Source organism: Nicotiana tomentosiformis, chromosome 1, assembly GCF_000390325.3.
Source record: "Nicotiana tomentosiformis chromosome 1, ASM39032v3, whole genome shotgun sequence".
Taxonomy (NCBI): domain Eukaryota; kingdom Viridiplantae; phylum Streptophyta; class Magnoliopsida; order Solanales; family Solanaceae; genus Nicotiana; species Nicotiana tomentosiformis.
The window spans coordinates 74,011,604-74,023,011 of NC_090812.1; the positions used below are offsets into that span (position 1 = coordinate 74,011,604).

Below are 11,408 nucleotides of genomic sequence, written 5' to 3' on the forward strand. Positions count from 1 at the left end.
AAAGAAAAGATAATGAGTCATCATTTTACATATAGATAAGACTCTTATTAAATAAAAAAAGAGAGGTGAAGTTTAATCCAGCACAACTGGCCAAAAATGATGTTTCAATGGATCCGTACTTACAATAATTTATTTAATTGGTCTCCACGTGGCACCCAATTTCCATTAACTAACAAAACTGTCACACTCATTCGAGTTTGACTAGGCTCCCTCGAATGTCCGATATTTTCATTGTCATGACTGCTTTAAATACATAAATTTATACAAATATCTCATTGTGCAAAAAAAAAAAAAGAAGAAGTGAATCTGCTTACTTTTATTCTCTTTCTTTACATCAAAATTTTTCAGAAGAATTGTTGAATAGTGTTTGGTTAGGGGAAGATGGGGATAAAGAAAAGTTATTTGGCAATGAAGACAGATGCAGCAGTAGCAAGTGATCTTATTGATTCAGATTTGAAGGAAATTGGTTTTGCTGCTAAGAAATTAGCTAAGCATGCCATTATGCTTGGTGGCATTGGTTTTGGCACTACTTTTCTCATGTGGCTTGCTTCTTTTGCTGCTATGTAATCTCTTTTCCCCCTTGTAAATTTGATAATTGCGCTAGATAGATTCAGAATTTAAACTTCACAAATATCATAACTTTATATGATCGTTGAAATTTTAGTAATATTTTCACATGTACATAATTACAGTTACTTGTTGATCTTGGATCGAACAAACTGGAGGAGCAACATGCTCACAACTCTCCTAATTCCTTACATTTTCTTGAGTCTCCCTTCTTTGTTGTTTGGTTTGTTCAGGTAATTCTTCATTTCCCTCCGAAACTTTCTTTAGCTATTTTTTAAAGCATGTTTTCCATACATAAGTTTAACTCTTTGCATTTTGTAATTAAAATGTAATACTTGGTATGTATGTATGTTGATAAATACAGGGGAGATTTTGGAAAATGGCTATCTTTGATCGCTGTTGTAACACGCCTTTTCTTCCCTCGACACTTTCCAGGTTCAATATATATATACACACCTTCTTCGCTATTGCATATTGTAGCTTAACTTTTCTTATAGTCGATTTGATATGTAATTAGGGGATAATACATACAAAATGTTTCAATAATCATAATTAAAATGAATTTTGGATTTTGTTTTTTAGCTGTAGAAAGGTTTAGGCACCAGTTCGTTTGGTCAATGAAATCGCAGTCGTTTTGTATGATTATGCAATTTCAATTGGATTAATGCAATCAATACAGACATGTTTATTCTTATTTTTGACAATTTTGAGTGCAGATTGGCTAGAAGCACCAGCAGCACTGGTCCTTCTAATGGTAGTGGCTCCCAGTTTGTTGGCTGACACTTTCAGGAATAGTTGGATTGGTACGTTGGTTTGCCTTGTTATTGGGTGTTATCTTTTGCAAGAACACATTAGAGCAAGTGGAGGATTCAGGAATTCTTTCACTAAAGCCAATGGCATTTCAAACACTGTTGGGATCGTCCTCCTTTTGGTATATCCGGTCTGGGCGTTGATTCTACACTTCATATAAACAAAGTCGACAATATTGGCTCTTCTTTCACGACGACTTGTCATGATTGCAATTTGCTTGGAAGATTTGAGTGTGATTGTTTTTTCTTCAGTTGAATTTTTAGTACACGTTGAGTTATTCGCTTCCATTATCCTATTACCTTATTGTTGCAATTGTTTGTTGATTTAGTTTCATTGTTCCTTGAGCCGAGGGTTCTTTCTATTTTCACAAGGTAGGGGTAAGGTCTACGTACACATTACCCTCACCAGACCCCACTTGTGAGATTATACTGGTTTTGGTGTTGTTGTTATAAAGTCCATATGAGTAATACTGTAATAGATTGCTTGCTTCTTGTCTGAATAATGTGTTTTTGTGCCCAAAATTCGTTAACTTTATGTACCATGAATTCGTTAACCCATAGTCAAGTGATGAAGTGAATAATTCATTAGAGTTTAGCATAATTCAGTTCAAACCAAAAATATGTTTTTTCTTGTCCAAAAAATAAATAAACCAAACCTGGCCTAAGTAGCCATTGATGCCCAACCCCACAGGTAGTATTCGTCAAAAGTTATACTCCAGCATTCTAAGCTTGCTAGATGTAAATCTGGATCATGTCAGGAATTTCTATTTGTATGTTAGAAGGCGCAAAAGACTCACTAAACTAGAAGCTTAGAATGAAATACTCTATTCTTTTTATTTCTTTGGCAAATGACATGGTAGCAAATATAGTTCCTCAAATTTGCAGACTCTGAACCTCGAGATACTAATATGTTGGTAATTTCAAAGGAGTGCATCTATACATAAGATAAGGGCGATGATCGGGAAAGTACATATGTATGCTACTTCCTAATGTATCAAGTTCTAAACATATATTATCAGCAATGTGCACTTTGATACGAGCGTTGAACTTCCAAAAGAATCAGCTGAAGCTTGTCAATTCATCAGCAAGTCCAAGTTCTATGGCTTCGATCTATGCAGTTTTTGCATTACCTTCTTTGTACAGCTGATCGATAATGTCCTACATACACAACATATAACACTATTAAGTGAGCTGATACAAATCTTAACAGGTGAATCTAGACATACAGAGTGCGAGAGGTGGGATGATTAACAGGACTAGACTAATGAAGATCTCTCTAAATACTGAAAGTTAGCTTTTCCAAGGTTCCTTCTGTTCTGCTCCACACCTCTTTGACTTCAAAACAGTAACATCTTTTATTAAGTAACAAGCGATACAAAAAGGTGAACGCGTTGAGACATAATATAATTAAGTAATTAAAAGTGTCTTTTTCTCTAACATTAGATGAGACTCGTGTGACCATCAAATCTTTTAGGTTAGAGATTGTGCCACACTTCAACATAAGGGATATACTTTTGGCTTAAACAAACAAATGTGTATACCTTGTAATAGTTGAGCAGCTGTGGCCTTTTCAGTTTGAATGTGGGAGTAACTAAATCTCGCTCAATGTCAAAAGGTTTTGGCTCCAAATGGACTGCACGTAACATTTCAAAACCTCGAAGCTGTGGAGGTATTTTTCTTATCAGAGTAAGAACTGGATAAAAACCATAGAATCAAAAGAAATTTGCTACGTACTTGGTGTTTCTTGGCAGTGCTGTTGAGTTCATCCAAAATGTACTTCCTTGACTTTGAGTTATTGCATAGAGCTGAAAAATCTCCAGTTTCTTGATTACTTGAAGCCCAGTCTTCAAGTGCTTTTCTTTCTGGAACTACCACGGCCACTAAAAAGGACTCGAAACTATTTCCATATACCCAGATCTGTGGACCAGATTATGAGTTAGAAGGAAATTGTGTCACGTGGAACATACAGTAATCTAACAAATCCACCAACTCAATCTCAATTAGCATAAAGGAAATAGGGTAAGGCAGAAACTCTCCCAAAGTTCAAACGTTTTGTTTGCACTTATAGTCATTTGGAATGCTTAGATTTTCTCTTTAGAATATGATTATTTATACATCCTGCAACTCTTATCACTAGAAAGGATTTTAAGTTATATACAGTGGCTTTCTAAAGAATTAGTACATGATCATTGTAATTTAACCTATTATAGCATGTTAATTATCATTTTTATCGGGTCACCAATTAATGCTTACCGATGTAATAAGTGGGCATCTGGAGTATAACCCTTCAATGCTTTCCACAGCCACATACTCCCCTTGAGACAGCTTAAATATGTTCTTTTTCCGGTCAATGATTTTCATTGCTCCATCTGGCTGCCACTCACCAATGTCACCTGCAATTTTCCCATGCTCAGAATTCGATTGCACAAATCAATTATTACACCCCCCGACCAATGATATAAACTATCATCAGATTATTGTTAATTTCATTGCAACTTCAGTGATACTTCAATTTTCCATAGTGTCTACTTCTATTGATGGCTGAGTCAAAACGAAGCATGCTCATTTCCACCTTATGAACATGACAACACTGTGACAACAACGACATACCCAGTGTAATCCCACAAATGGGGTCTGGGGAAGGTAGTGTGTACCCAGACCTTACCCCTACCTTTAAGAAGGCAGAGAGGCTGTTTCGGGTAGACACTCGGCTCAGGAATATGACAGCACTGTGATAAGTAAGAATTTGTATTGCTCTTTCTCCTCATTACCTGTATGAAACCATCCATCCACAAGTACTGCTTTTGTAAGATCTTCTCGCTTATGGTACCCCGAAAACAAGGTTTTTCCCCTCAGACAAATTTCTCCGCATGGCACACTTGCGAGCGCATCATATCCCATTTCTGGCACGGACTCAAGTCTTGCCTCTATTGTAGTCATTGGAACACCAACAGTTCCTATCATGGGGTGAACATTGGCTATGGATGTGAAACATCCTCCACAACTTTCAGTAAGACCTAACATTGAAGAGTAGGTCAAAATAAGCACAAGAAAATGTGACAACTGACAAAGAAGAGCGGTGAAAATGCTACTACGCATTTCACTATGAGAATCAACATTATATAAAATATGGCAATTCTACTAGCTGCAATAACATCCTTGCTTTTCAAAAGTTGTACACTCTTATTTGATTTAAAGTACTTGGGCTTCACATGAGTTTATATACAACAACAACAACAAACCCAGTGTAATCCTACGTGGAGTTCCTTAACCCTACCTTGTGAAGGCAGAGAGACTGTTTCCGATAGACCCTCGGCTTCACATGAGTTTATATGATTTACTATATATCTGTTTAGGTGTTAGGCCCCCAAAATTTGCAAGGAAACACAGAGAAGGGATCTTAGGATTTAAGGTGAATAAAGGAAACTTTGACAAATTATGAAAAGATGGGAGTAATAAGTTTACTAGTAGTATTCAATACCATATCCTTGAGCTAAAGAACAGCAGCATGTCACCCTTAGAAATTCTTCGACATGCTTGGGCAAAGGAGCAGCTCCAGAAAGCATGAGACGAACTCGTCCACCAAATGCTAGTTTGATCTGGAACGAGAAGTATATGCAAATAAGTCAATCGGATTATGGACCAAGTAAATGCTAGGGATCAGATAGCAAACCTTGTCAAAAACCAGCCTGTCAAAGCGAGGAGCTGCTTCATCTTGTCTTAGTCCTTTCTCCATATTCCTTAACTTGCTGGAAAAAATATATGTAATGCTTAATATACAATAGAAATGAAGGGAAACAAATGCAAATAATGCTGATCTAAGCACAGAAACTTTATAAGAGGACGCACTAGTTATATGCATATTGGAAAAGCAGCTTCTTTAACAAACCTCCAGCTTCAATTTTATCCATCACACCTGAATTTCCCACACCCGAAAACAAAAATTATAGAAAAGAAATAGGAAAAAACATGAGACTAGCAAAAACTAATTGATGTAAAAAATTAAGCCTGAATTTTGTTCACTGAACAGTAGATTAGAGACCTGTGTATATCCTGTCAAAAACTCTTGGAACTCCACAAAATATAGTGGGCATCAATACCAGAAGATCCTCAATCAAGTATCTAATGTCCTGTTATTCAGATGCAAACATTTATTCGATTCAATTGGGCTTGAACAAAGAGCAAGTTTAAAAGCAAAAAAAAAAGCTATAAGTAATTTACGGCACAAATATTATATGTATCTTACGCCTTGCCAAAATCCTATTGAAGCACCCCTGTATATGCAATATGTCTCAACTATTTGATCAAATATATGAGCCAGTGGAAGGAACGAAAAGTACACGTCATCTCCTGTTCCCTGAAATTGACACAAATTGATAAGAGTAAGATCACACTTAGCTATTATTGCACCGATGAGAATAAGATAGAAAATATATAAACCTGCAGGAGATTCATTATAGCCAAATAGGATTTGCTGGTAACTTAATGATTACTATACTCAATTTACAACTTTGGGCAAATTCGTGAAATATGGAGAATGAAAATCTTACTTAGGAGATTAAAAGTGAGCACTTAAATCACAATTCCTTTGCAGATGATATGATGTCTTAAGTTCAAGCTAGATCAAAATGATTGCTTGCGATGAAGCAAGAAAAGACACTAACCAAACACAAATATTCATGATATTGGTTAAATTGCAAATCGTACGTCTAGATTTCCAAAGAGTTAAAGGCCACACGTCTTCACAAGCTAGATATCTAAACTTTCAGGAGCAATAGCTCAAAATTACCTCTTCGTCTGTTTCAGCGAGAAGTTGATCCATCGATAGAACTTCTCCCATGAAAGCCCCATTAGTCAAAATGACGCCTTTTGGTTCTCCAGTAGTTCCGCTTGTGTACATAATTGTACATATATCAGTCTTCCGTTTCTGAGGAAGTTCATGATCCAAACTTCCCTGGATAGAGTGATATAAAGCTTAAGCGAAGGCACAAAAACTAGTTATTAGAATGCAGATCACTGAATATGATATTTTGCATTAATATATTGCCTTTACCATTTGAACAAACTCATCCCATGAGAAGCAAGCTACTCCTTGTTCCTCTGCTTCACTTTTCTGCGTGCTGGAAATGTTTCCAAAGCTGACGACGGCTTAAGAAAAGATATACAATTACTCATATTGAACTTTCTAATACCAGCTTATTTGACAAAGTTAATAATTTCACCTACTTTTTAGGTAAGAACTGCACTTTGACAAGCATGATAAGATCTGCAAAAGAAGTTAATGATCAAGTAACTTAAAGAATGTTACCTATAGCTAATCGTCTCTAGAATTTGAACGATATATCAATCAGAAGTATTAATGCATTAGATAATTCATTGAAAGAACATAATGAGCAGTTCAATGAAAAATCCACATAGCACTTTTGGAACCATCACTTTAGTCCTCATTGTCTTAGTTTCAATTTACAATGTCATTTGCAGTTCACGATTAAGAAAAGCAAAAATATGACGTTAAGGAAAAGGGAAGGAGATTATACAGCCGGTATTTTGCTTTCTTGGGCAAAAGCTATTGAAACTTCAGCATGGTTTATGATAAATTCCACTGCATTTGCACCTGCAATTCAGGCAAGTTCAAAGAACAAATCAATAATTATGCTCTTGTGGAGAACAGTTTGAGAACTTCTCTTTATTTTTCTGCAAAAGGTAGCGACGACAGAGAGATTGAGAGTAAGAAGATACCAAGAGAATCATAGAGTGGTACATATGAAATTCCTTGGCTGTTACAAGCCTGTGATCAAATTGAACAGACAAAATTATTGTTCCAAAGTAACAGTAAACTGAAGGTAAAACAAGTTTTCGCTATTATTTTTCTCAAGAGGGACGCAACTCGCAAGTTGGATATGTCTTTGGTTTGTGAGAAAATCGATAATTTAGAACAGCAAGTGTATACCTCCATAGCCATTATCCACTCAGGAGAGTTCACACCATAGATGCCACATTTGTCTCCCTAAGTAAACAGAAGATACTTTTAGATGCAACTTAGTCTAAATGTTTGAGTTATGCTCAAAACTCAAGAGTATATTTTGAGAGTAATTTAATGATTTCAATGGACTAGCACTCACCGGATTGACACCACGGCTTCGGATGGCTGAACCAATTTTGATTGTGGTTTTGTAAACGTCCTCATATGTTAACCAGTTGTAGGAACCTGCCTGTAAACAAAGCTCAAAATTCATTCTCTTTCCTTTTTTATATCAATTCATTTCCACTAGTCTATTTGTTCCTAATGGACTGCTAGATTGAAAAGTTTTCTTTAGCAATTTAAACCAACACTAGCTAGTTACAATTTGAGAACTAAATAATGTGACATTATCTCCTTTTCTTCATTGTTCATTCTTTAATTGGTTATTTCTTAAAGCCCCTAACATTTTGCATTATATGTTGAATTAATAGGTTATTAAGGATCAATAACGCTTATGCTTAGACTCATTTAAATAATTGAACTCTGAAGAAACTCTACCTTGTTGTCAACAACCTGACGGCGTCCCAGCATTTGATTTTTGGGATTCTTCTTAACCGATTCACTGCAAAGCATAAAAAATGGATGTTTTACAATGTGCACATGACGATGATAAAAAAGGAAGAAGATCTAAAAGAACAAACATGTAAACAATACATCTTCTCCTAAATATCAATCCCTGTAAACTCCTGAATTTCTTAATTCTTAGGTACATTTTGAGAAAAAGGGCTACACTGAAATATCCACAATAATCAATCAACTAAGCTTCAATCCCCGAGTTGGTTATATGAACCAATTTATCACTTCAAAGGATTCATCATAATCATATCCTCCTCTTTTATCACAGGTAGTCTGGTGTACTAAGCTCCCACTAATGCGGGATCCGAGAAAGAATCGAACCACAATACACAGTCTTACCTTGTATTTCTGCATGCAAAATACTGTTTTCACGGCTTAAACCTGTGACCACTTGCTCGAAAACTCATTGCATGTATGTAATTGAAAAATTCACTACAATTATGAAAAAAAAAAGAATTGAGATATTCAAGTGAGTAATGTACCTGAAGAAATCCCAAGGTGACTCAAAACTAACAGGCATTTCCATGAGACCATCTTTAGCGTAAATGCACCTATAAACTGGCCCTGCAGATGGCTTTCCATCAACGGCTGGTCGACTTTCTTCAACTTTCACCGTATAACTTTCCATTCTTCCCTAAAATGAAAAGAATCCACAACTTATTTTAAGAGCTTTCTTATTAATCCAAGTAAGGTGATGTTATTCTATGAATTTATACATGAATGGATCAAATTTAGCTCAAACTTAGTCCACAAAAGTCAAGAGAAAAAGGAGAAAGTTGAGGAAGAGGTGGTTAGTTGAGCAGAGGTAAATGCAGCAAAATTCATGACATGCCAGCTAACTGATTATGGAGGCCTTAATTGGTTTCAGTAACTGGCACCTACTTTTGCTGGTGTTTATTATTCTCCTACACCATACACAAACAAAACAAGAGTAAATTGGGTGGTTGAAGTTTGACATTTTTCATCAATTTGCTCCTGAAACTTTATATCTATTCACCTAGTGAGAGTGTGATTTAATGGTTAATGATAAAATTTTAGAGAAGAAATAAATTCTAGGTAAATTTTTTTCATTTGCTTAAACTAACGGCATAATATTGACGAAGTGCACACAAACTAAGTAATTGGGTCAGTTAAGCATGTGACCTGCAGATGAGAAAGGATATGTTATTAATAAATGTGCTGCAAAGGAAGTAGTTGGAAATTGATGACGACTTATTGACGTTGTATTTTCAGGGTCAAGCTAGCTTAGTGAGTTTAGCTAAGCTATATTACCATTAACATATAAAACAAACTATATCCAACAAAAATTATTTTTCTGCTAAGTCTTCTTATCGACCAATTTGAATTACATATGCTATCCAAATTGGTCCAGACATTTTATACAGACATTTCAACTGCCCATTTAAGTCTAGACGAATTAAAAGGTATTACCTCCGTTCCAGTTGATGTGAATCTATTTTCTTTTTGGTCCGTTTCAAAAAGAATGATCCCTTTCTAAATTTGAAAATAATTTTGCTTAAACTTATAATTCTACCATTAATGATAAGCTTTTATAATCACACAAATACTCTGAGCCCTTTTTTGAATTGTTTAGGACCACAAATTCCAAAAATCTTCATTTTTTCTTAAACTCCGTACTCAGTCAAATAGATTCACATAAATTGAAACAGAGAAAGTAACATTTAAGTGCGACAGGCTCAACCACGAGCGAAAAGGTAACATTGTGTGAGCTAAATTTGACATTATTAAAAATGAATAGTAATTAATTTTGTCGTGGAGTTAATAACTTAACTCTAAAACATGGGTGGATGGGTGAAAGCAAGGTTGACCTTTGGACATGTTATTTGTCTGTGCTTCCTGCACAAATTGTGACGAAAATGACAAATATAATCAAAAGACACCTATGCGGACAAATCTTACCGTTCAATATGTCCCGGTACTACCTTAATCTCTGAAATATCGTAAATTTTGTCAATTTATATAAAAAAAATTATCTTCTATTCGGGTTTGTAGTTTGGTACTGTCAGTATATAGATTCGTGGAACCCTTCATTTTCTATCAAAAAATTAATATTTTCAAACAGAAATGCCCCCCCTTAGAACCAGTATGTTACAAAAATTGAACTCTCACCTTAGTACCCGTAACCAAACAAATAATACAGTTAAATTAAGATAGCTGTAGCATTACCACATAGGATATTCAAATTCCAGTCATATAAGCCATATCAAAGTTATGGCAAAAATAAAAAGTAGGAACTAGGTAGGCCAGGTTGCTACGCATATCTGTCGGTCACTCAGCGACTTCTCCACCTTCAATGTATGTTTAGCATAAATTTTTCATTTTTTTCACTTGTAATTTGGAATGTGACAAATAGAAAATGAAAAATATTACTACTATTCCCTTACAAATATATACACAATCACATGAGCAATAATCCAACGGACACACTAGTAGTATATGTAGACTTCAAGAATAACTACAATTTTTAGTTTGAACTATATATACATAGTCGAAAGATATATAGATATAATATAAATGTTTACTCATTATCATAAAGATTTAAAGAATGTAATTATACTTTACATCCATTGAGTAAAACAAATCGGATTGGTTTGTGTCAATGAACTTGTGGTACTTACAGAAACCGGCACGTCTTCATGAAAACCATTGAACCATTCTTGGTTTTGAATTGATATACGAAAGGTTCAACTTTAAGATTGATAGACTTAGGGATAACAAACTGCTTACCCGAAAAAACAAACTGATTATCCAAAAAACGGATAGAGTTGAATTTATACGTAGTTCTAAGGATACGTGGTATAACTTGATACAAATTGAGAGAATAAGTAAAGATATATCGAACTTTAACTGTAAAAAGAATAAAATACAAACCCAAATTGAATAAAAAGTAATTGATAAGAAAACAAGATGAATCAATATCAAAGCCCAAAAAGGATAATATTTGCTAGATGTTATATAAATCTCACTAATTCTGAATGTGTGAATGAATTAGTGCCTTTTTTACATATGATAACCACTCTTAATATAGTGGGAGAATCCTACTTTGGATATAATTAAAAATACATAGTAAGAATCCTATGATAGATTAGTTAATAAGCTTTTTCTTGATTCAAGCAGCGATTTTCGCTGAGATTCTCTCCCCAAATGCGGCTATAACGGCTTTTTTGTTCCTTGGCTCAGTCTCGATTTTGGTCGGTCTCTGGGTCTCGAGCTCGATATTGACTCGATCTCGGTATTGATTGGTCTCTAGGTCTCGAGCTCGATATTGACTCAATCTCGGTATTGATCGATCTCTAGGTCTCGAGCTCGATATTGGCTCGATCTCGGTATTGATCTGTCTCTGGGTCTTGAAATCGACAACCCAACTTCACATCACAACTCGATATTATAATGACGAACCTCGGTCCATTATG

General features: G+C 35.2%; 2 protein-coding genes across 3 annotated transcripts; one reads left to right on the top strand and one right to left on the bottom strand.

Moving 5' to 3' along the window:
* Positions 1-203: 203 nt before the first annotated feature.
* LOC104110788 (cold-regulated 413 plasma membrane protein 1) lies at positions 204-1,898 on the top strand. The gene is made up of 4 exons (XM_009620339.4): positions 204-563; positions 693-800; positions 932-1,002; positions 1,284-1,898. The coding sequence occupies exons 1-4, from the start codon at positions 382-384 to the stop codon at positions 1,535-1,537; spliced, it is 615 nt and encodes a 204-aa protein (XP_009618634.1). The 5' UTR covers positions 204-381; the 3' UTR covers positions 1,538-1,898.
* A 287-nt stretch (positions 1,899-2,185) lies between these two features.
* Positions 2,186-8,804, bottom strand: LOC104110787 (probable CoA ligase CCL6). 2 transcript variants are annotated; one of them, XM_009620338.4, is made up of 20 exons: positions 8,691-8,804; positions 8,457-8,608; positions 7,897-7,960; positions 7,499-7,588; positions 7,327-7,383; positions 7,116-7,164; positions 6,914-6,990; positions 6,603-6,642; positions 6,430-6,524; positions 6,166-6,330; positions 5,623-5,733; positions 5,419-5,506; positions 5,226-5,292; positions 5,050-5,125; positions 4,858-4,975; positions 4,148-4,393; positions 3,630-3,769; positions 3,111-3,293; positions 2,918-3,037; positions 2,186-2,534 (listed from the first exon to the last, which is right to left on the bottom strand). In XM_009620338.4, the coding sequence occupies exons 2-20, from the start codon at positions 8,600-8,602 to the stop codon at positions 2,487-2,489; spliced, it is 1,980 nt and encodes a 659-aa protein (XP_009618633.1). In that variant the 5' UTR covers positions 8,603-8,608; positions 8,691-8,804; the 3' UTR covers positions 2,186-2,486. The 2 variants fall into 2 exon arrangements, with proteins under 2 accessions (XP_009618633.1, XP_070041481.1); XM_070185380.1 differs by lacking the exon at positions 7,499-7,588 and having other exon boundaries at positions 8,457-8,729.
* Positions 8,805-11,408: the final 2,604 nt, after the last annotated feature.